Here is a 24,252-nt window from a genome sequence, read left to right on the forward strand (position 1 = left end):
GCTCCGGTGGCTGAACCCCCGGCTTGGGTAGAATCCTTCTCTAAGTCTATCTCCCAGTCCTTTGCCGACTCCATGGGACAGTTGTCCCGGACTCTGCTGAGCATGCATCAGCCCCCTTCTCAGGGCGCCTCTGCTGCTATGGCTCGCTCAGCAGAGCTCACAGAGCTCAGACCCCGTCCTCCTAAACGGAGACGCAGGGGTTCCTCTCCTTCCTCGTCCCGCGGCTCTGATTCATGAGCTGAATCACAGGACGAGGAGGATGCCTTTACTGTGGGCTCGGACGCTACCTCCATGTGCCCCATTGATCTCACCGAAGGTGATGCAGATGTTAGTGATTTGATTGCGTCCATTAATTCTGTACTGGACCTCAATCCACCAGTATCGGATGAACAACCCTCTCTGGTAGAAAAGCACCAGTTTACATCACCTAAGAGAGCAAGGAGTGTGTTCTTTAACCACTCCAGTTTTCAGGACACTGTGACCAAGCCCAGGGCCTGTCCTGACAAACGCTTCCCAAAGCGTAGTTCTGATGACCGTTTTCCCTTTACACCAGACGTGGTCAAGGAGTGGGCTCATTCACCGAAGGTGGACCCTCCGGTGTCTAGAATCTCAGCCCGGACAGTTGTATCTGTGGCTGATGGCACCTCACTTAAGGATTCCACTAACCGCCAGGTTGACCTTTTGGCCAAATCTGTATATGAAGCGGCAGGGGCCTCGTTCTCCCCGTCTTTTGCAGCAGTATGGGCTCTCAAAGCCATCTCTGCTTCTCTAGAGGAGATGCATTCCCTCACCAGGGACTCTATGCCCGAAATGGTTGCCTTAACTTCCCAGGCTTCAGCCTTTTCATCCTATGCCATGTCTGCCATTCTGGAGGCTTCTCACCGCACGGCGGTGGCTTCGGCTAATTCCCTCGCTATACGCAGGATCTTGTGGCTGCGAGAGTGGAAAGCAGACGCTTCTTCCAAGAAGTACCTTGCTGGGCTCCCATTTGCTGGGTCCCGGCTGTTCGGCGAACAACTGGATGAAATCATTAAGGAAGCTACTGGCGGGAAGAGTACTTCCTTGCCTCAAACTAAAACCAGGAAACCTGTCCAGGGCAGGAACCAGTCGAGGTTTCGTTCCTTTCGTTCCTCTAACTGGTCATCCTCTAAGCCCTCGGCCTCGTCCACTAACTCAGCCAAGGACCGAAAACCCAGCTAGCGCACGAAGCAGTGTCCTCAGAAGTCCTCAGGAGCCACTGCCACTAAGGCAGCCTCCTCTTGACTCTCCCACTTTGGCGACGTGTGGTTTCAACACGTCTCCGATCAGTGGGTGCGGTGCGGGATATCATCTCCCACGGCTACAGGATAGAATAGGGATGCAGTTCGAGACTTTGCCGGCACTTGTAAAGCTGCCCTTAGTCAAACAGCAGTCCCTCCATCTGGCGGTGCGCTCTTTACTGAGGTCTCGCCGTCACTCCATCAGGCACCTAATGCAGGTGCTGGGTCAGATGGTGGCGTCAATGGAAGCGGTTCCCTTTGCCCAGTTCCATCTGCGTCCCCTGCAGCTGGACATTCTCCGCTGTTGGGACAAGCGGACTTACTCCTTGCACAGGTTGGTGGCTCTGTCGCCACAGACCAGGGGCTCCCTTCAGTGGTGGCTTCGGCCCCTCTCTCTGTCTCAGGGACGTTCCTTCCTGGCCCCGTCCTGGATGATCCTCACCACGGATGCCAGTCTAGTCGGCTGGGGAGCAGTATATCTCCACCACAGAGCGCAGGGCACTTGGACTCAGTCCGAATCAGCCCTCTCTATCAATGTGCTGGAAATCGGAGCTGTGCTTCCAGCTCTCTTAGCCTTTCACCATCTGTTGGCGGGCAAGCACATTCGAGTCCAGTCAGACAACGCGACAGCAGTTGCCTACATCAATCACCAAGGCGGGACACGCAGCCGCCTGGCAATGTTGGAGGTTCAACGCATCCTTCAGTGGACGGAGGACTCAAAGTCCACCATATCCGCAGTCCACATCCCAGGCGTGGAAAACTGGGAGGCAGATTATCTCAGCCGTCAAACCGTGGACAGCGGCGAGTGGGCTCTGCATCCGGCAGTGTTTCGGACAATCTGCCGCAAGTGGGGCACTCCGGAAGTGGACCTAATGGCATCCCGGCACAACAACAAGGTTCCGGTTTACGTGGCTCGCTCCCACGATCCTCAGGCCTTTGCAGCGGACGCGCTGGTTCAGGATTGGTCCCAGTTTCGTCTGTCTTACGTGTTTCCCCCTCTAGCTCTCTTGCCCAGAGTCCTGCGCAAGATCAGAATGGAGGGCCGTAGGGTTATCCTCATTGCTCCAGACTGGCCCAGGCGAGCTTGGTATCCAGACCTGCTCCACCTGTCCGTGGAGGTGCCGTGGCATCTTCCGGACCGTCCAGACCTTCTCTCACAAGGTCCGTTTTTCCGCCAGAATTCTGCGACTCTCAGATTGACGGCGTGGCTCTTGAGTCCTGGATCTTGACGACTTCTGGTATCCCTCCTGAAGTCATCTCCACTATGACTCGGGCTCGGAAGTCTTCCTCGGCCAAGATATATCACAGGACCTGGAGAATCTTCCTGTCCTGGTGTCGCTCTTCCAGCCATGCTCCTTGGCCTTTTTCCCTGCCGACCCTTCTGTCCTTTTTACAGTCCGGTCTGCAGCTAGGACTATCCCTCCCTTCCCTCAAGGGTCAGGTCTCGGCTCTGTCAGTTTTGTTCCAGCGGCGTATCGCCTGACTGGCTCAGGTGCGCACCTTCATGCAGGGCGCATCTCACATCATTCCGCCTTACCGGCGTCCTTTGGATCCCTGGGACCTTAATCTGGTCCTCACGGCCTTGCAGAAACCCCCTTTTGAGCCACTTAGGGAGGTTTCTTTGTCTCGTCTTTCACAGAAAGTGGTCTTTCTAGTGGCCATAACCTCCCTCAGGAGAGTCTCTGATTTGGCTGCTCTCTCTTCGGAGTCACCTTTTTTGGTGTTTCATCAGGACAAGGTGGTTCTCCATCCGACTCCGGACTTTCTTCCTAAGGTGGTATCTCCTTTCCACCTTAACCAGGATATTTCCCTGCCTTCCCTTTGTCCGGCTCCTGTTCATCGCTTTGAAAAAGCGTTGCCTACTCTGGATCTGGTGCGGGCGCTCCGGATCTATGTGTCTCGCACCGCTGCTCTTAGGCGGTGCACCTCTCTTTTTGTGCTGACCTCAGGTAGGCGCAAGGGCCTCTCGGCTTCTAAGCCGACCCTAGCTCGTTGGATTAGGTCGGCCATCTCCGATGCCTACCAGTGTTCTCAGGTGCTTCCCCCGCCGGGGATCAAGGCACACTCGACCAGAGCTGTCGGTGCCTCTTGGGCTTTCCGGCACCAGGCTACGGCTCAGCAGGTCTGTCAGGCTGCCACTTGGTCTTGTCTGCATACCTTTTTCGAAGCACTACCAAGTGGATGCTCATGCTTCGGCAGATGCGAGCTTGGGCAGACGCATCCTTCAGGCGGCTGTCGCCCATTTGTGAAGTTAGGTTTCGCCTACTTCTCAGTTTTCTGTTTATTCCCACCCATGGACTGCTTTGAGACGTCCAATGGTCTGGGTCTCCCATAAGGAACGATGAAGAAAAAGAGAATTTTGTTTACTTACCATAAATTCTTTTTCTTATAGTTCCGTAATGGGAGACCCAGCACCCTCCCTGTTGCCTGTTGGCAGTTTTCTTGTTCCGTGTGTTTTCACCGGCTGTTGTAGACAGAGGCTCCGGTTGTTCCGGTTTTTTGCTCTATCTCTACTTGTGGGTGGCTGTCCTCCTTCAGCTTTTGCACTAAACTGGCTATATTTGGTTATCCAGGGGGTGTATATGCTAGGAGGGAGGAGCTACACTTTTTAGTGTAGTACTTTGTGTGTCCTCCGGAGGCAGAAGCTATACACCCATGGTCTGGGTCTCCCATTACGGAACTATAAGAAAAAGAATTTACGGTAAGTAAACAAAATTCTCTTTTTCTTAATTTCTTTGCAATTCTTCGTCATTCAGAACATACCGGGCCTCCAATATGAAGACCCCTGGAGAGACTTCTGTGCCATCAATTAACCTACAGAACGCTTTCCGAATTATCAAGGAAGTGCAGAAACGATACAAGACAAGGGAGGCAGAAGAGAAGGAGAAAGAGGTGAGAAAAGTAGATGACTTCTCTGTCTCTATTGTACCTGGTTGACTTCTTTTAATAATTAATAATTGTTGACAATTCTTTCTACAGGGCATTGTAAAGCAAGATTCTCTTGTCATTAATCTTAATCGCAGTAATCCAAAATTGAAAGACTTGTACATTAGGCCCAACATCGCCCAGAAGCGAATGCAGGGCTCTCTTGAGGCGCATGTGAATGGTAAGTGTGACCCTTCATAAGAAGCCATCATTCATACGGGTTCCTGTGCTTCAGTCTACAGAAAGCTGACAATTTACCAGCCTCTATTGTCAAAATAGCCAACAGTCCTAAAATTAAAAAAAAAATCAGCTTAATCTTAATTTAGCTGTTCTCCTTATATTACTACTGTAATAGGAGCATGAGAAATGGCAATCTGTCATTTACAACCCATTGATAATTGCACTTTACTTGCTCTTGGTGTGGCAGTAGTGAAATTATACTGATTAGTGTACACAGATATACTGTATTTTTCATTTTATAAGACATACCAGATTATAAGACACACCCCAAATTTAGAGAAAAAAAAAGGTTTAAAAAAAATTAAAAAGGGGTCCATCTTATACTCTGGTGGTGTCTTACCGGAGGGGACAGCGGTGGTGGAGCCGGGGTCACAGGAGGCATGGGCGGTGCTGGAGTAGGGAGATGCTGCAGGCGCTGCGGTGGGGGCTGTGCTGGCTGTGTGGAGCAGGGAGGTGTGACAGGTGTCCCAGATGCTCTGTCGGTGGTGCGGGCTGCAAAGAAATTGCGTTCGGAGTCGGCGTGTGTATAGATTGAGCTCTCTGCTCAATGACAAGGTGAGATCTCATCTGCGCATGCCCCACCTCCGGGCGCCATGTTCCTCAACACCGCTGCTGGGAGATCAATGGGCCAGAGGCGGCGTGTGTGTAGATGAGCTCTTGAGTAGAGAGCGCCATCTGCGCGCCGACTCCGGGCTCCATTATTTGAAGACCGCACTGCCGACAGAGCATCTGAGACACCCGCTACACCACCCTGCTCCACACTGCCCCCACCGCAGCCAGCACTGCCCCCACCGCAGCCAGCACACAGCACCCAGCACCCATTCTCCACCTCCCGGTAAGCTGCATTCGGATTATTTGACGCATCCCTCATTTTCCTTCCAAATTTTTGGGAGGAAAAGTGCGTGTTCTATTCTGAACAATATGTTACTTTTACTTGTAGTGACAATAAAAAGGAGTTTTTAACTACAGTGACATTGATCACCTACCATTAAAATGTCACCAATATCATGTTGCAATGGCACCCCTGAGCAGTAACCTTCGACCCCTTGTCTGCCATGACTGTGCCAATAATTGTGAGTGTGGGGAGGAAAGGGGGGGTTTCGGGATTTCACCACTCTTGGAATTTTGTTCCCATTTTCTTCAGCGCTCTATTGGGAGACCCAGACGATTGGGGTATAGCTACTGCCCTCTGGAGGCCACACAAAGCACTACATTAAAAGTGCAAGGCCCCTCCCCCTCTGGCTATACCCCCCCCGTGGTATCACGGGTTCTCCAGTTTTTAGCTTTGTGTGCGAAGGAGGTCAGACATTCCATGCATAGCTCCACAGATTTTAGTCAGCAGTAGCTGCTGACTATTTCGGATGGAAGAAAAGAGGACACATATAGTGTCCCCAGCATGCTCCCTTCTCACCCCTGGATGGTGTTGTAAGGTTGAGGTACCTATTGCTGGTACAGGGCTGGAGCCTGACATGCTGTTTTCCTTCCACATCCCCTGGTAGGGCTCTGTGGAAGTGGGATCCTGCCGGCCTCTCAGCTCTGACGCCGGGCTCCATCCACAGACCCATTAGAACCTGATGGAGACGGAGCAGGAGTACGATCGGGGACAGGCCCTGCATCATACAGGTACTCTGTGTCCCCGGCAGGCACAGACACACTCCGGGCTGGCTGGGTGTTGTAGTGCGCCGGGGACCGCAACGTTGGAGTTAGTGTCCCTACAGATTACTGGGGGATTTTTTGTGTATGGGAACGCAGCGCCGACCCCCTCTGGACCGGGCGGCGCTGCTGTGACTTGTGGTGCGCCGGGGATCCGCCGTCCGCGCTTTTACGGCGGCGGCGGTTATAAATTGAGTCCCCGGCTTTTTGGGCCTAGGACGCCGGCAGCTCCGATTCGTTCCCGCCCCCACCCTGTCATTCAGGGTAGGGGAGAGACGCTGTTCGCTAGCAGCGACGAGGGCTGGAGCCTGATTTACATGCTCCAGCCCTCACACTAGGCACAGAGGGAAGCAGGCTTCCCGCTCTTAGCCAGGAACGCCCAGGGCCCGCCCCCCTTCTCTCTCAGGACGCCGGCAGCCATTACATGCAGTCTGGCTGGAGGAAGGACGCAAGGCTCTGGGAGACCTGGACTAGGGGCTATCTGGCGACCACACACCCGCTTTTTAAGCGGGCGGTAAGCGATTTTTCTGTGCTGGTCCCTCTAGTGCCTCACGGTGTATCGGTGTACTGTGTAGGATATAGAGATATTGTATTTCTTGCACTGTGAGGTCGCTTCTGGCTGCATCTCCCAGATCCCTCTGTGGAAGCAACAACATGCCATCCTCAAAACGCAAGGCTGCCAAGGCTAGGGCTGTGTATACTGCGTGTGCTGCATGTGGGGCTAATCTACCAGCAGGCTCCGATGACCCCCATTGTGTGCAATGCTCCGACCCGGTGCTGCTTCGCCAGCCGGAGTCAGGAGAGGTAGTGACCCAGGCTGAGACGCTTGTAAGTTCTGCCCCGGTGACAGGGACAGACTTTGCAGTTTTTGCTGATAATATGTCTGTGTCTATGGCAAAAATCCTTGAAACCTTGCAATCTATGCATGGGGCTCAGTCTTTGGGCACGGCGAGGCCTCTGTCCTCAGGTCCCCCTCACTTGGAATTAATCCAGCCCACAGGGGGGTCCCCGGCTTCACAGGCCGAGGATTATGACTCAGATGATAGCCCCAGCCACCCTAAGCGAGCTCGCTGGGAAAGACCCTCGACGTCATCACACTGCTCAGGGTCTCAGCGCAATCAGTCTCCCTGTGATGTGTCTGATGAGAGTGATCAGGAATCCATTCCTGGAACCCCTCTCAACCTGGATACCCCTGATGGGGATGCCATGGTAAACGACCTTATCTCAGCCATCAATAGGCTGTTGGATATTTCTCCCCCAGCCCCTTCAGCAGAAGAGGCGGCTGCGGAGCAGGAGAAGTTTCGTTTCCTTTATCCCAAGCGTAAATTGAGTGCTTTGTTGGATCACGCTGACTTCAGAGAATCAATCCAGAAGCACGACGCTCACCCAGAAAGGCGTTTCTCTAAACGATCTAAAGATACGCGTTTCCCTTTCCCCCCTGAGGTGGTCAAGCGCTGGACACAGTGTCCAAAGGTAGACCCCCCGATTTCCAAACTCGCAGCTAGGTCCATAGTTGCAGTGGAGGATGGCGCTTCACTTAAAGATGCCAATGACAGACAGATGGACCTTTGGTTAAAATCTGTCTATGAAGCTATCGGCGCGTCGTTTGCTCCGGCATTCGCAGCCGTATGGGCACTCCAGGCTATTTCAGCTGGCTTAGCAAAAGTGGATGCTATCATACATCCAGCAGTGCCGCAAGTGGCGCACCTTACCACGCAGATGTCGGCGTTTGCGTCTTACGCTATCAATGCGGTCCTAGAATCTACCAGTCGCACCTCAATGGCGTCCGCCAATTCGGTAGTTTTGCGCAGAGCCTTGTGGTTAAAGGACTGGAAAGCAGATGCTGGTTCCAAAAAATGTTTAACCAGTTTGCCTTTATCTAGAGAGAGACTGTTTGGCGAGCCATTGGCTGATATCATTAAGCAGTCCAAGGGTAAAGACTCCTCTTTACCACAACCCAGAACAACCAAACCTCAGCAGAAAAAGTGGCAGCAGAGGTTTCAGTCCTTTCGAGGTTCGGGCAAGACACCGTTTACCTCGTCCAAAGGGACTCAGAGGACGCAAAGAAACTCAGATTCGTGGCGGGCTCACACGCGCCCCAAGAAAGCAAATGGAGGTACCACTTCCAAAGCGGCTACCTCATGACTTCCAGCCCCCTCCCTCCGCATCGCCGGTCGGGGGCAGGCTCTCCCGCTTTTCCGGCATTTGGATGTCACAGGTCAACGACCGGTGGGTGACGGACATTTTGTCTCGCGGGTACAGAATCGAGTTCAATTCTCGTCCTCCAGCTCGGTTCTTCAGAACCTCCCCACATCCAGACCGAGCAGATGCTCTGCTGCAGGCGGTGGACTCCCTAAGAGCGGAAGGAGTGGTGATCCCAGTCCCTCCTCAGGAACAAGGGCAAGGGTTTTACTCCAATCTCTTTGTGGTTCCAAAAAAGGACGGCTCGTTCCGTCCTGTTCTGGACCTAAAACGGCTCAACAAACATGTGCACGCCAGGAAGTTCCGGATGGAAACCCTGCGTTCTGTCATTGCCTCAATGTCCAGAGGAGACTTCCTTGCCTCAATAGACATCAAAGATGCTTATCTCCACGTGCCAATTGCTACAGAACATCAACGTTTTCTACGTTTTGTGATAGGAGACGACCATTTTCAGTTCGTAGCTCTGCCATTTGGTCTGGCGACAGCCCCACGGGTCTTCACCAAGGTCATGGCGGCGGTGGTAGCAGTCTTGCACTCTCAGGGACACTCGGTGATCCCTTACCTAGACGATTTATTGGTCAAAGCTCCCTCTCAAGAGGCATGTCAGCGCAGCCTGAATGCTACGCTGGAGACCCTACAGTCTTTCGGATGGATCATCAACTTTCCAAAGTCGATCCTATCACCGACTCAATCACTAACGTATCTTGGCATGGAGTTTCATACTCTAGCAGCGATAGTGAAGCTTCCGCTGAACAAGCAGCGGTCACTACAGACAGGGGTGCAATCTCTTCTGCAGGGCCAGTTGCATCCCTTGCGGCGCCTCATGCATTTCCTAGGGAAGATGGTGGCAGCCATGGAAGCAGTTCCCTTTGCGCAGTTTCATCTGCGCCCACTTCAATGGGACATTCTCCGCCAATGGGACGGGAAGTCAACGTCCCTGGACAGGAAAGTCTCGCTTTCCCAGACGGCCAAGGACTCCCTACAATGGTGGCTCCTTCCCACCTCATTGTCTCAGGGAAGATCCTTCCTGCCCCCATCCTGGGCAGTAGTCACGACAGATGCGAGTCTGTCAGGGTGGGGAGCAGTATTTCTCCACCACAGGGCTCAGGGGACGTGGACTCCGCAGGAGTCCACCCTTCAGATCAATGTTCTGGAGATCAGAGCAGTGTATCTTGCTCTACTGGCCTTCCAACAGTGGCTGGAAGGAAAGCAGATCCGAATCCAATCGGACAACTCCACAGCGGTGGCATACATCAACCACCAAGGAGGGACGCGCAGTCGGCAAGCCTTCCAAGAAGTCCGGCGCATTCTAATGTGGGTGGAGGACAGAGCATCCACCATATCCGCGGTTCACATCCCAGGCGTAGAAAACTGGGAAGCAGACTTCCTCAGTCGCCAGGGCATGGACGCAGGGGAATGGTCCCTTCACCCGGACGTGTTTCAGGAAATCTGTCGCCGCTGGGGAGTGCCGGACGTCGACCTAATGGCATCCCGGCACAACAACAAGGTCCCGGCATTCATGGCGAGGTCGCGCGATCAAAGAGCTCTGGCGGCAGACGCCTTGGTTCAAGATTGGTCGCAGTTTCAGCTCCCATACGTGTTTCCGCCTCTGGCGCTCTTGCCCAGAGTGCTACGCAAGATCAGATCCGAGTGCAGCCGCATCATACTCGTCGCTCCAGACTGGCCGAGGAGGTCGTGGTATCCGGATCTGTGGCATCTCACGATCGGTCGACCGTGGTCACTGCCAGACCGACCAGACTTACTGTCCCAAGGGCCGTTTTTCCATCAGAATTCTGCGGCCCTGAACCTGACTGTGTGGCCATTGAGTCCTGGATCCTAGCATCTGCAGGATTATCTCAAGGAGTCGTTGCCACAATGAGACAAGCTAGAAAGTCGAATTCGGCTAAGATCTACCACAGAACGTGGAAGATTTTCTTATCCTGGTGCTCTGCTCAGGGAGTGTCTCCCTGGCCATTTGCATTGCCCAAGTTTCTTTCCTTCCTGCAATCGGGGTTAGAAAAGGGCTTGTCGCTCAGCTCCCTTAAAGGGCAAGTTTCGGCACTATCCGTGTTTTTTCAGAAGCGTCTAGCACGTCTTTCTAAGGTGCGCACGTTCCTGCAGGGGGTCTGTCATATTGTGCCCCCGTACAAGCGGCCGTTAGATCCATGGGATCTGAACAGGGTACTAGTTGCTCTCCAGAAGCCGCCCTTCGAGCCTCTGAAGGAAGTTTCCTTTTCTCGGCTGTCACAGAAAGTGGCGTTTCTTGTTGCGATCACATCGCTTCGGCGAGTGTCTGAGCTGGCAGCTCTGTCATCCAAGGCTCCCTTCCTGGTGTTCCACCAGGACAAGGTAGTGCTGCGCCCTATTCCGGAGTTTCTCCCTAAGGTCGTATCCTCTTTTCATCTTAATCAGGATATATCCTTGCCTTCTTTTTGTCCTCATCCGGTTCACCGGTATGAAAAGGACTTACGTTTGCTAGATCTGGTGAGAGCACTCAGAATCTACATTTCCCGCACGGCGCCCATGCGCCGTGCCGATGCACTTTTTGTCCTTGTCGCTGGTCCGCGCAAGGGGTTGCAGGCTTCTAAAGCCACCCTGGCTCGATGGATCAAAGAACCAATTCTAGAGGCCTACCGTTCTGCGGGGCTTCCGGTTCCTTCAGGGCTAAAAGCCCACTCAACCAGAGCCGTGGGTGCGTCCTGGGCATTACGTCACCAGGCTTCGGCTCAACAGGTGTGCCAGGCAGCTACCTGGTCCAGTCTGCACACTTTCACCAAGCATTATCAGGTGCATACCTATGCTTCGGCGGATGCCAGCTTAGGTAGAAGAGTCCTGCAGGCGGCAGTGACACCCCCGTAGGGGAGGGCTGTTTTGCAGCTCTAACATGAGGTATTTCTTTACCCACCCAGGGACAGCTTTTGGACGTCCCAATCGTCTGGGTCTCCCAATAGAGCGCTGAAGAAGAAGGGAATTTTGTTACTTACCGTAAATTCCTTTTCTTCTAGCTCTTATTGGGAGACCCAGCACCCGCCCTGTTGTCCTTCGGGATGTTTTTTTGTTGTTTGCGGGTACACATGTTGTTCATGTTGAACGGTTTTTCAGTTCTCCGATGTTATTCGGAGTTAATTTGTTTAAACCAGTTATTGGCTTCCTCCTTCTTGCTTTGGCACTAAAACTGGAGAACCCGTGATACCACGGGGGGGGTATAGCCAGAGGGGGAGGGGCCTTGCACTTTTAATGTAGTGCTTTGTGTGGCCTCCAGAGGGCAGTAGCTATACCCCAATCGTCTGGGTCTCCCAATAAGAGCTAGAAGAAAAGGAATTTACGGTAAGTAACAAAATTCCCTTCTTCCATTCAACAGAAAAATAAAAATACGTATTGCTTTTAGAACAAGGGTAGGAAGAAAGAAAAACTGGACATCGCCTGTTCTTGAAGGGGTTTAACATCTAAAGTATACAACTTGGTCAACTGAGACTTTGTAGACAAACATTCATAGCTATTAGTTATCAAGTATATGTATATATTTATGTCAGATTATCGTGTATCCTTCTCTCAGGTTTCCGCTTCACGTCTGTAAGAGGAGATAAAGTGGATATTTTATACAATAACATTAAACATGCCATTTTCCAGCCCTGCGATGGCGAGATGATCATTGTGCTTCATTTCCACCTCAAGGTAATGACAGCCTTTGTAATTTAGCAGAAGGACCACCTTCACCTCATCCCATACAAATAATGTGCCATATACCATACATGTTTTGTTTTACAGAATGCCATAATGTTTGGAAAGAAGAGGCACACGGATGTCCAGTTCTATACAGAAGTTGGAGAGATCACCACAGATCTTGGAAAACACCAGCACATGCATGACCGCGATGACCTGTATGCAGAACAGGTGAGCAGATCGATTCTTTACCACGTGGGAGGGATTCTCCTCCAAAAAGGAATGTGTAACTCCATAAAACCTTTACACTTTACACTGTATATAACCCTAAAAAAGAGAATATTTTCATACTTATTTATAAAACGTCCTAAACCAAAAATCTTGTATATCTTGTTCTCTTGCATTGATAATAGCTGGAAAGAGAGATGAGGCACAAACTGAAAACGGCCTTCAAAAACTTTATTGAGAAGGTTGAATCATTAACTAAAGAAGACCTTGAGTTCGAGGTTCCATTCAGAGACTTAGGGTAAGACTTTGCAATGCCTGGCTCCTTTTGTAGTTGTGGAGTGTAGATTTGCAGACAAAATGGTGGTGCCACCACACAAAACATCTACCAGACCTCTGGGTTTTGTGAAAGCACATTTGCACTTGAAACACTTGCAGAGGTATGTCTTAGTGATAAAATCCTGGAATATTACCTCTATAAACATAATTTTAAACAAATCTTGGAGGAACTGTGTTTTGAAATAACGGAAGATCTTTCAGATAAGGAATTTGCTGGGACCAACTTTGATCACTTTTAATAGTCTATGAACCAGTGCTCTTCTGAGTCACTTCCTTTTAGTACTGTGTGGGTCTCTGCACCTGGACTCCACCAATCTGACCTTCTGATATATTTACTCTGGTGAAAATGTGGCTATATTTTTAACTTGCACAAAGTTTTATGTTTCCATGGTATAGATTTCATGTCCATGTTCTAGGTTCAATGGAGCCCCATACAGAAGTACATGTCTTCTGCAGCCAACAAGCAGCGCTCTGGTAAACACAACCGAATGGGTGAGTATTCTTTACTTTTTCACTGAAGGTGTATGTACAGTATATACACATTACATGGACAAAATTATTGGGCGACAATGCTTACTCATTGAATTCAGGTATTTCATGGAGTCCTGTTGTCACAGGTGTATAAATCCAGCTCCTAGCCTTGCAGTCTGCCTTTTTGAACATTTGGGAATGAATTGGTCCTTCTGAATAACTCACTGATACCAGTGAGGTCCTGTACTAGCGTGCCACCCTTTTAACAAGTTCTGAATTTTTTTCCCTCCCTTTTATATGCCATAATCAGTGAGTGTGATTTATTAAGAGCGATTTACGAACCTCAGCTATGAAGTGGGAGAGCGGGGTCGCTGAGTGCTGAGGTGTAGGGTGCATAAAAGTGGCCAGCGCTCCTCTCACTCAATAACTTGAGAGTTACAGACCTCTGTCATTAAAATGGTGCCAATCCGCACAAAACCTCGATAAGCTCCAGGAGTCTAATTTTAAACTTTTGGCGAGGTGGTACAGGGTCCCTTCCAGACATACAGGATGTTCCCTGTGGTGGACCCAAGCTGCTGGAGATGTGGGGCAGAGGTGGGGACTTTGTACATATCTTCTAGGCCTGTCCGGCTTTGAGACGGTTCTGGGACGAAGTGGGTGAGATGATCAGACATGTGACTGGAACTACCCAAGTCCTGGGTCCGGAGTTGTTTTTGCTACAGTTGACGGAGGCCTCTGTCCCTTTGTACAAAAAAATCGTTGCTATGTTCCTTGTTTTTGGCGGCTAGGTCGTGCATCCCCTTGAAATGGAAGTCTGGTGCTCCTCCCACCTTGACTCCTTTGGCTTCTAGAGTAAATGATCTCTTACATATGGAGGCTTGGACTTCCTCGCTCTACGATAGATGAGCTCTTCTACAGGACCTGGTTCCCTTGGCTGGAATTGAAGTTTTCTAGTGACTCTGCCCAACTGTTGGTCGATTCGTCGTGACCTTCTGGTCTTGGATGGGTTTCTCCCCCTGGAGGTTCTGGCCCTTCGCCCCTCCCTATGCTCTCTGGCTGACCCCCCGCCCCCCCCCCCCCCCTCCCTATGCTCTCTGGCTGACCCCCCCCCCCCCCACCTCCTTTTTTCTTTTTTTTTTTTTTTTTTTTTTTTTTTCACTCCCCCCCCCCCCCCCATCCTCCCCCACTTTTCCTCTTTCTATACCTACCTCCTATACTCTCCTCAGGGGGTCTCTTCCCCAGCTGTTAGTGGTGGTTGCTCCTTTGTTGGTGTTCTTACGATCTCTTCTAAATCCCTTATCTACTATCTCAAAATGTACAGACCCACATTTTGGGATTGGAAGGCTAATTTGATTGGTAACTGTACATGGAGTTTGTTTGCCTTCAGTGTTATGTATAATGAGCTTATGTTTTTTATTTGCTTTTGTTTTGTTTGGGGTCTGTTTTATAAATAAAGAATTTAAACAATAACAACAAAATTTTGCCAATCATCTGCAATCAATCCTTACACCAAGCACAATGCTTAAGGGTAAGATGGGGTGGTGTAAAGCACAGTGCCACTCACCTGGAGCAGAGGAAACCCATTCTGTAGAAGTGACCAATCCCGCTGCTCTATCTGGCAATCTGATCAATGCCAAGAGAACATTACAGCTGGGACAATGCTGCCAGGAGGGAAATTTTTTTTTTTTTTTGCTCGCCATTGATCTGGACTCATTCCCCTATGAGATCCGTACAGTTATTTGGATGTTTTTCAGTGATTGGCATAGGCCCCTTAATGCCAGTGAAATCCATACTTCATGCTTCAGCATACAAAAACATTTTGGAAAATTGTATGCTTCCAACTTTCAGGGAACACTTTACGGAAAGCCTTTTTCTGATCTCATAATTTTGGTCCCCATGTCCAAAGGAAGGTCTATAAAGTCATGGCTAATTGGTGTAGAAGAACTTGTCAGACCCATGCAAAGAAGTTCATTCCCCATCAGCCATCATTGGAGATTGTGAGCCAGACCTTCTTGCCAACCTCTCATCTCACCTCACAATTTCTATTCTGGATGCATGGGTGAAATTCCCAGAGATGAACTTGGAAATCTTGTAAGAAACCTTCGTGAAGAACTGAAGCTTTCTATAGCTACAAAGAGGAGACCAACTTTATATGGTCTATGGGATTAGACTAAGATGTTAAAAGCTCCTGTATGTGTAACGTAGCGGTGTCCCTATACTTTTGTCTGTCTAGATCTGAGACATGTAATTTAATTTTTTGGAGTTTCCCTAACTTTAGATTTTCCTTTGCCCTGTCCCTTTTAATATGATGATTTTGATTTTGCAGCCACCATTCGTTGTGACACTAGATGAGGTGGAACTTGTACACTTTGAGAGAGTCCAGTTTCACCTGAAGAACTTTGATATGGTCATAGTCTACAAAGACTACAATAAGAAGGTCACTATGATCAATGCCATTCCTGTGGCATCCCTGGACCCAATCAAAGAGTGGCTAAAGTGAGTTACTCTGTTTATTCCTAAATTCTGATTATTAAAAAAACTGATGTTTACGTGCAGAACATTGGAAGTCATTATTTTATGCATGTTTTTACTGGTTTGCTATCTCTATATAGTCACCCTGCCTTTCACTTGTATCGACCAATACAAGTGATGATTTAAAAAAAGAGAACCAAGTGCTCTGTGTTTACACGCTGCTTTATTTTCTGCCACAGCTCATGTGATATTAAGTACACTGAAGGAGTCCAGTCCCTGAATTGGACCAAGATCATGAAAACCATTGTGGATGACCCGGAGGGTTTCTTTGAACAGGGCGGCTGGTCTTTCCTTGAACCGGATGGGGAGGTAATGGAATTATGCAACTTTCCGTTAACTGGAAGCCAACAAATGTTTTTATTCTGGCAATACACTTAAGAATTTTAGAAGGTTGTAGTTGCTGATTAAGTTTACTCTTCTGCTGACCTGAATAAGTGAGACAGATGCCAGGTGAGATCCGATGCGTGTGCTAAGGTTGACCTGCTGGTTTCCTCCCATTCGAGCCCTTCAGTAACATTCTGCATTCCTCCAGTAGGAGCCCAGACTGGGGCAGGGCATCTGTTGTAACTGATAGCATTATCCAGTACATCTAGTCTTAGGAAACATCCTTCTGAAAAATGTTTTTATTACTAGTGTTACCCCCAAAAATGTTTGTGTTCACAAATTGCTTTTGTTTCTTAATTTCCCCAAGGGCAGTGATGGAGAAGCCGCAGGTTCAGAGTCAGAAGTAGAAGATGAGACATTCAACCCCTCTGAGGAGGAGTATGAGGATGAGGAAGAAGACAGCGATGAGGATTATTCTGATGAAACTGAAGAATCAGGTATATCTGGGATTATCTGGGTCTGGTCAACTGCTTGTGATGTTATGTGGAGGTGGTGGAAGTAGAAATTTATAGGAATCAGTGGTAAATGGCTGAACTCTTGTCTATAGATAAATGTTCTTTCCATTTCCAGTTTACAGTGAAGATTCTCTAGGCAGCGATGAAGAGAGCGGTAAAGACTGGGATGAACTCGAAGAAGAAGCCAGGAAAGGTATACCTCTTATTGGATTTCTTGGCATTATGTAGTCAGACTATAGCCACTTTCTTGTTAGAAAACCATTGATTAACGTAGTCCCTTACCTATAATGTATCATTATCCTTCCAAACTATTGAATGACCTTCTGGTATTCTGGCAGTATGTCACCAAACTTGACTAATGTATTCAGGATGTAGTCTTAAATTTCCATTTGCTAACAAAGCAGTCAGGTTTTAAGGAAAGGCTGCAGTTATGTGTACGAAGTTAAAGGGTTTGTTGCATTTCTTCCTTTTTGCCAGCTACAGGGAAGGGGGAGATATGTGGGTTCCTGATATTTAACAGTTTGGACCAACCACATGGCTGGGCTTCTGGCCCAAACTGTCCTTGCACAACACCGCTTTACCTCTGCAGCATCAGTGGATCCAGATCCAGCGATCTGCTGAGCTTCAGAGAAGCGATCACTCCTTTACCAGGGAACCAGCCACCTCTGATAGACTGCAACGGTGACAAGTACCGTATTTTTCGGACTATAAGACGCACCGGACCATAAGATGCACGCTGGTTTTAGAGGAGGAAAATAGGAAAATAAAATTTTAAGCAAAAAATGTGGTCATGACACACTGTTATGGGGCAAGGATCTGCTGCTGACACTGTTATGGGGGTAATGTCCCCAAATTCTCTACTAAGGTACCCCAGCTTGGTTATGGTCCTCCTGCCCTGTATATACAGTATATGTCCCTTATCCTGGTATAGCCCACATCCTGCTATATACACCGTCATTCTGGCATATGGCCGCATCCTTCTATATACTGGCATATGGCCGCATCTTGTTATATACCCCATCCTGGCATATGGCCCTATCCTGCTATATACCCCCATCCTGCTATATACCCCCATCCTGCTATATACCCCCATCCTGCTATATACCCCCATCCTGCTATATACCCCCATCCTGCTATATACCCCCATCCTGCTATATACCCCCATCCTGCTATATACCCCCATCCTGCTATATACCCCCATCCTGCTATATACCCCCATCCTGCTATATACCCCCATCCTGCTATATACCCCCATCCTGCTATATACCCCCATCCTGCTATATACCCCCATCCTGCTATATACCCCCATCCTGCTATATACCCCCATCCTGCTATATACCCCCATCCTGCTCATATACCCCCATCCTGCTCATATACCCCCCCATCCTGCTCATATACCCCCCCATCCTGCTCATATACCCCCCCATCCTGCTCATATACCCCCCCATCCTGCTCATATACCCCCCCATCCTGCTCATATACCCCCCCATCCTGCTCATATACCCCCCCATCCTGCTCATATACCCCCCCATCCTGCTCATATACCCCCCCATCCTGCTCATATACCCCCCCATCCTGCTCATATACCCCCCCCATCCTGCTCATATACCCCCCCCATCCTGCTCATATACCCCCCCATCCTGCTCATATACCCCCCCATCCTGCTCATATACCCCCCCATCCTGCTCATATACCCCCCCATCCTGCTCATATACCCCCCCATCCTGCTCATATACCCCCCCATCCTGCTCATATACCCCCCCATCCTGCTCATATACCCCCCCATCCTGCTCATATACCCCCCCATCCTGCTCATATACCCCCCCATCCTGCTCATATACCCCCCTATCCTGCTCATATACCCCCCTATCCTGCTCATATACCCCCCTATCCTGCTCATATACCCCCCCATCCTGCTCATAATATACCTCCCATCCTGCTCATAATATACCCCCCATCCTGCTCATATACCCCCCATCCTGGAATACGGCCGGCATCCTGTGGCACATAAAAAAAAATAAAAAAAAATAAACGTTCATACTCCCCTTACCTCACTCCCTACAGCATCGCTCCTCCTCCCGTCTGTGTCAGCAGCAGCGCTGGAGTGTGGAGCCGTCCCCGTTCCCCTGCAGCACCGCGATGTTCTCCTGCGGCTGTATTCACTGCCCCCCATGCATCATCAGCGCGGGGTGCAGTGAATCAGTATGTTCACCGTTCCCCTGCAGCACCGCGATGTGTCCTATTGTCTCTGCCGGCTGCATGTGGACACGTGCACACAGCGATGACGTCATCGCTGTGCGCACCGCTAGTCTCCACACTGCCGCCGGCACAGAAAGGAGGAGATCACGGTGCTGCAGGGGAACGGTGAGTACACTGATTAACTGCACCCCACGCTGATGATGCACGGGGGGCAGTGAATATAGCCGCACATGATCACTCCAGGCTGTAGTTGCCAGGGGTGATCATGCGGGCAGGCTGTTTAATATGCGCGCACCCCCCGCCCATCACCCTGCCCACCTGTCAGCACCGGCTTCAGCGCTGAGAGATGATGGGCGGGAGGATGGGCGTGCATAGAAATGAGCGGGTCCACGTGGTCACGGCAGGCACTGCTACAGCCTGCTCGTGCCCCCGATGACCCGCTCCACCTCAGCACCTTCATTCCCCGCAGTCATGCCCTACATTCAGACCATAAGACGCACCCCCCCCACTTTCCCCCAACATTTGGGGGAAAAAAAGTGCGTCTTATGGTCCGAAAAATACGGTAATCTTAGCAAAGAACCATAAACAATAAAAAGCCCTTTTTCTTGAAAAAAATAAATAAGGATATATTAAAGCGGTAAACTATAACGTTGTTTGTTAAACAGAGACAACCCTATTAAGGAATAGTGCTATTATATCTTACTAGAAGGTGGCCCGATTCTAACGCATCGGGTATTCTAGAATTTACGTATTGTGTAGTTAATGTATGATTTTTGTTATATATATATATATATAGATATATAGATGTTGTTGTGTGTAGTTGCCATTGTTTGTGTAGGGCACTGTAAATGTTCTGGGTGTTGTCTGGGTGGGGGGGTGTGAGAGCGGTGTTTGTGTGTTGTGTGTGTTGTGTTGTTTGTGGAGCGCTGTGTGTCTGCACTGTTGTCTGTGTGTGTTGCGCGGTTTGTGTGGGTGTGGCTGTGGGGTGCGTGTGTGTATTTTGGGGGAGGTATGTTTTGTGCAATGTGTGTGTTGCGCGGTATGTGCGTATATTTGTGTATGCCGCAGTGTTTGTGTGTTGGGTGTTGTGTGTGCGCGGCGTGGTCTGTGTGTGTCTGTGTGTGTGTCTGTGTGTGTGTCTGTGTGTGTGTCTGTGTGTGTGTCTGTGTGTGTGTCTGTGTGTGTGTCTGTGTGTGTGTCTGTCTGGGTGGGGGTGTCTGGGTGGGGGGGTGTCTGGGTGTGTGTGGGGGGGTGGGGGGTGTGGGTGTCTGTGTGTGGGTGTCTGTGTGTGGGTGTCTGTGTGTGGGTGTCTGTGTGTGGGGCGGTGTTTGTGGTTCCCAGTGTGTGTGGTGTGTTGTGTGGGTGTGTGTGTGTGTTTTGGGGAGAGGTGTGCACCCCCATCGTGCTCCATCCTCCATGCTGCGCACCCCCCATCGTGCTCCATCCCTCATGCTGCGCACCCCCATCGTGCTCCATCCCCCATGCTGCGCACCCCCCATCTTGCTCCATCCGACATGCTGCGCACCCCCCATTGTGCTCCATCCGACATGCTGCGCACCCCCCATTGTGCTCCATCCGACATGCTGCGCACCCCCCATTGTGCTCCATCCGACATGCTGCGCACCCCCCATTGTGCTCCATCCGACATGCTGCGCACCCCCCATCGTGCTCATCCCCCATGCTGCGCACCCCCCATCGTGCTCCATCTCCCATGCTGCGCACCCCCCATTGTGCTCCATCTCCCATGCTGCGCACCCCCCATTGTGCTCCATCTCCCATGCTGCGCACCCCCCATTGTGCTCTATCTCCCATGCTGCGCACCCCCCATTGTGCTCCATCTCCCATGCTGCGCACCCCCCATTGTGCTCCATCTCCCATGCTGCGCACCCCCCATTGTGCTCTATCTCCCATGCTGCGCACCCCCCATTGTGCTCCATCTCCCATGCTGCGCACCCCCCATTGTGCTCCATCTCCCATGCTGCGCACCCCCCATCGTGCTCCATCTCCCATGCTGCGCACCCCCATCGTGCTCCATCCCCCATGCTGCGCACTCCCCATCGTGCTCCATCCCCCATGCTATAATAGTCCTCCTATTACACTCAGAGAGGAGTATAATAGGAGGACTATAATAGGAGGAGTAGTCCTGGGGAAAGAGGAGTATAATGGGAGGAGTGGTCCTGGGGAAAGAGGAGTATAATGGGAGGAGTAGTTCTGGGGGTGAGGTGTATAGGTTCCCAACGTGTGCCGGGGTGGGGCCGAGCGGGCCGCCGGGGGTGGGGCTCAGCGGGCCGCCGGGGGCGGGCCGAGCTAGCCGCCGGGGACGGGGCCAAGCGGGCCACCGTGTTGGGGGCGGGACAGAGCGGGCCAACATGTGCCGGGGCCGGGGCTAAGCAGGCCGCCGGAGGCGTGGCCAAGCATGCCAACATGTGCCGGGGGCAGGGCCGAGTGGGCGAGGCGTCAGCGTATGCCGGCTCCCTGCATGTGTACCGGTAGCCGGTGTACGCTGGTAACCATGATACACATCGGGTAACTAAGGGAAGCGCTTCCTATAGTTACCCGATGTGTATCATGGTTACCAGCGTACACCGGCTCCGTCACGATCCCAGCATCGCAAGGTTATGTCTGGGCTGGGTTGCCGGTGTGGACTCCTGGGAGTGCACTGCAGCAGTCACCTGGGAGTCGGGGCTTCGTTTGAATTCTGGGGAAGGGGCTTTGCCGAGCGGGCGATGCGTGCGGAGGGCCAGGGTGAGTGGCCAATCCATGCGGGGGGCGGGGCAAGGCCGAGGCGAGCGGCCAATCCGTGGGGGGGCGGGGCCAGGCAGAGCCCAGCGGCCAATCCGACAGTTGTCACTGTAACGACACTGTCACTGTAACGACACAATTTTGGAGCAAGACAGACAGAATAAGGCAATTATATATATATATAGATGGACTCGGGCACTTAGTTAATATTTCACCTGTCTTTTTTTTTTCTCAACAGCTGACCGTGAAAGTCGCTATGAGGAAGAGGAGGAACAAAGTAGAAGTTCTACTAAGAAGAGGAAGGGTCATGGACATCATGCACCCACCCCATCAAAAAAGAGGAGGAAGTAACACTTGCCACCTCTTCCTTTTCCCAACTCACATTCTTCTTTTACCCCCCCCTACTTTTGAAGTAAATCCCCATGTCTCTTCTTTCTACTCATTCCTCCTATTGTCCTTTCTTACCCTTTTCTTCACTTTCCCTGTGAGTCTGAGGTGCGTCACCTGTGCTTTTGCTGCTACAGACTGCTGGGATGCTATGTGATGGTTAAATGGACCAATATGGCATTATTTTATTATCTCCTCTTAACTGGACTGGTCAGAGAATGATATCCATAATGCGTTTTCACAACCTACAAAAATCCTTCACTTTTTTTTTTTCTGAAAAGACATTCACATTGTATCTATACACCCTTCCATTATCTCATGGACTTGATGATACTGTGTGGCAGTTAAGTGGTTCTAGTGACACTGCCAGTCTACAGAGCTGGGTGGTTTCCTGTATCCCTATGTGCACTTGACCAATTCCCTTGCCACCTCCTCCTCTGGCTTGCCGTTTTCATACTTCTTGTGCTGCTCTACTAGCAATTCTTGTAAAATGTTCCTTTTTTATGTTATTTTGTTTAAAGTGTCCGGACTCTGCCATCATTCTCCTCTCTGCTCGTCTCTTCTGACTTGAGGCACCATAAAGGTGTGAGAAATTTTTTTTTTCTCTTGGATTTTCCTTTTCCATTGCCTATGTTTTTGTTTTTTTTTTTCCTTTTCTCAATCGCAGTGAGGTGTAAATGGTGTTTTTCCCGACCTTGGAGACGTGTAAACAAATAAAAGAAAAAAAAACCTTTTTGTACCTTTTTTCCCCGTTTGCTATTTTTTGAGATTCTGTGGTAGAGTAAGAGGATTTTTACTGAACACTCAGATTGTTGAGCAGCACTTGTAAATGGCACGGAGATTGTTCAGGCCTGTACGATACAATAAAATGCGATTCCTCAGGGATACAATGCCACCTTTGTGTGTGGTTTTGTGCTTTCATTACTTAATATATAGACTTAGCCTTGGCCAATGTTCTGAACCCCTTTCTCATTTAAAATACTTGTAAAGTTTCACCAGTAGGAGCTAGTAGGATAGTTTCAAATAAAAACGCAAGAAACATGAGACTGAACCTTCTTGTTGGTGTATTTTATTTCTTTTTTAATATATATAGCTTCTCCAATCAGAAGATATTGATGGTAGAGTCAGAGTATAGTTCAATAATATCAGCTCACCGGGGTTCTAGCGTTCAGTACCCCACCAAACAGCATTTGCAAGCTCCGGTAGCATATTCTAAAAAATATCTACTGCCTGGAGAACCTCTTTAAGGCCTTTTGGATCACATTCTTTAAAAAGAAAGTATCCTGAAATGGGATGTTGATCCACGGATTTCTTCTTATTTCCACATAGGCTATGTGCCCACGGGACAATGTACCTGCGGATTTTGCCGCGGAAAACCTGCGGATTTATCTGGATTTTCTAGATAAATCCGCAGGTTTTAGCAAGTACAGACACTCCCCATGTTATCCTATGGGATATGGGGAGTGTCTGTGTCCATGCTGTGGTATGTGCGACTGCGGAATATGCTGCGGATGTCCCACAGTTGCACATAACTGCATGTCAATTATTCCTGCGGAAATCCCGGCCCTCCACTATGGAGATGGAGGCCGGGACTTCCGCAGGTAAGTCACACGAATGTCCGCAGGTTTACCTTAGATATTTTGCTGGAATACCGCAGCAATGGATAGCTTCGGATTCCAGCGAGCAGCTGCGGTAAACCTGCGGATATATCCGTGGGTACAGAGTCCTGTGGGCACATAGCCTTAGGGTCTGGTAAGAATTGTTTCCCTAATGTGGGTCCATTAACATCTGCTCATAAGGGGTTGTTGTCCTACCTTTGGATCACCATAGTAGATTGATTTAAAAATGGATTGTCCAGGATGTTTAGATTGTAACAATACCTGATGGGGGGGGGAGGGGTTGCAGCAGCCCTGCTGATCAGGTGTTACATGTGCTGGGCAGAAGTGCTCAGTTGCAGAGCAGCACAGCTCCTTCAACAGTACAGTGGCCACAGCTGGGTACTACACACCCGCATACATATTGTGTGATGCAGAATACAATCGAAATCGCTACACAAATTCTAGAGGGAACCCATTTACAGTTTATTTAGAAGTGGAAAGAAAACCAATGTGTTTATATTTTTTTTTGAGTGTGGCAGGAATGCCAAGCAGAGGAGCAAACCTTACACAGTCCATGCAGAATTGACCCCAGGACATCACTTCTGTCAGACAACAATCTTATCCAGAGAAAAAGGTTAGATCCGGCTCCACTGTAATACTAGTGGATGCTCAGGAGAAAAATAGACCAGAAAATACAAGAAAAAGCTCTGGCACACTCAATGAAGATATGAGAAGAGAATGATGCTCCAGAGATGTATATTTTATTTTATATTTTAAACCTTCATATGCCTACGCACAAATAAAATATACATCTGTGGAGCATCATTCTCTTCTCATATCTTCATTGAGTGTGCCGGAGCTTTTTTTGTAAATTCTCAACAATCTTATCCATTGATATATTAATGCCCACCTCTGGGAAATCATCGGCTGGTCGCTAAATAATTTTAGCAATGATAGCAATAGAAACTTTGCAAAGTG

At 49.8% G+C, this 24,252-nt stretch overlaps 1 protein-coding gene across 1 annotated transcript in view; it reads left to right on the forward strand.

Annotated features, from left to right (window-relative positions):
* The window catches only part of SUPT16H (SPT16 homolog, facilitates chromatin remodeling subunit), a 114,398-nt gene extending 91,671 nt beyond the window's left edge, over positions 1-22,727 (forward strand). The window contains exons 16-26 of the mRNA XM_075319628.1: positions 4,016-4,151; positions 4,239-4,365; positions 11,836-11,954; positions 12,048-12,173; positions 12,356-12,468; positions 12,923-12,998; positions 15,304-15,473; positions 15,689-15,818; positions 16,201-16,330; positions 16,464-16,541; positions 21,528-22,727. Of these exons, the coding sequence (XP_075175743.1) occupies positions 4,016-4,151; positions 4,239-4,365; positions 11,836-11,954; positions 12,048-12,173; positions 12,356-12,468; positions 12,923-12,998; positions 15,304-15,473; positions 15,689-15,818; positions 16,201-16,330; positions 16,464-16,541; positions 21,528-21,640 (1,318 nt within the window). The 3' untranslated portion in view covers positions 21,641-22,727. The remainder of the gene's footprint in view (positions 1-4,015; positions 4,152-4,238; positions 4,366-11,835; positions 11,955-12,047; positions 12,174-12,355; positions 12,469-12,922; positions 12,999-15,303; positions 15,474-15,688; positions 15,819-16,200; positions 16,331-16,463; positions 16,542-21,527) is intronic.
* Positions 22,728-24,252: the final 1,525 nt, after the last annotated feature.

This window comes from Anomaloglossus baeobatrachus, chromosome 1, assembly GCF_048569485.1.
Source record: "Anomaloglossus baeobatrachus isolate aAnoBae1 chromosome 1, aAnoBae1.hap1, whole genome shotgun sequence".
Lineage (NCBI taxonomy): Eukaryota > Metazoa > Chordata > Amphibia > Anura > Aromobatidae > Anomaloglossus > Anomaloglossus baeobatrachus.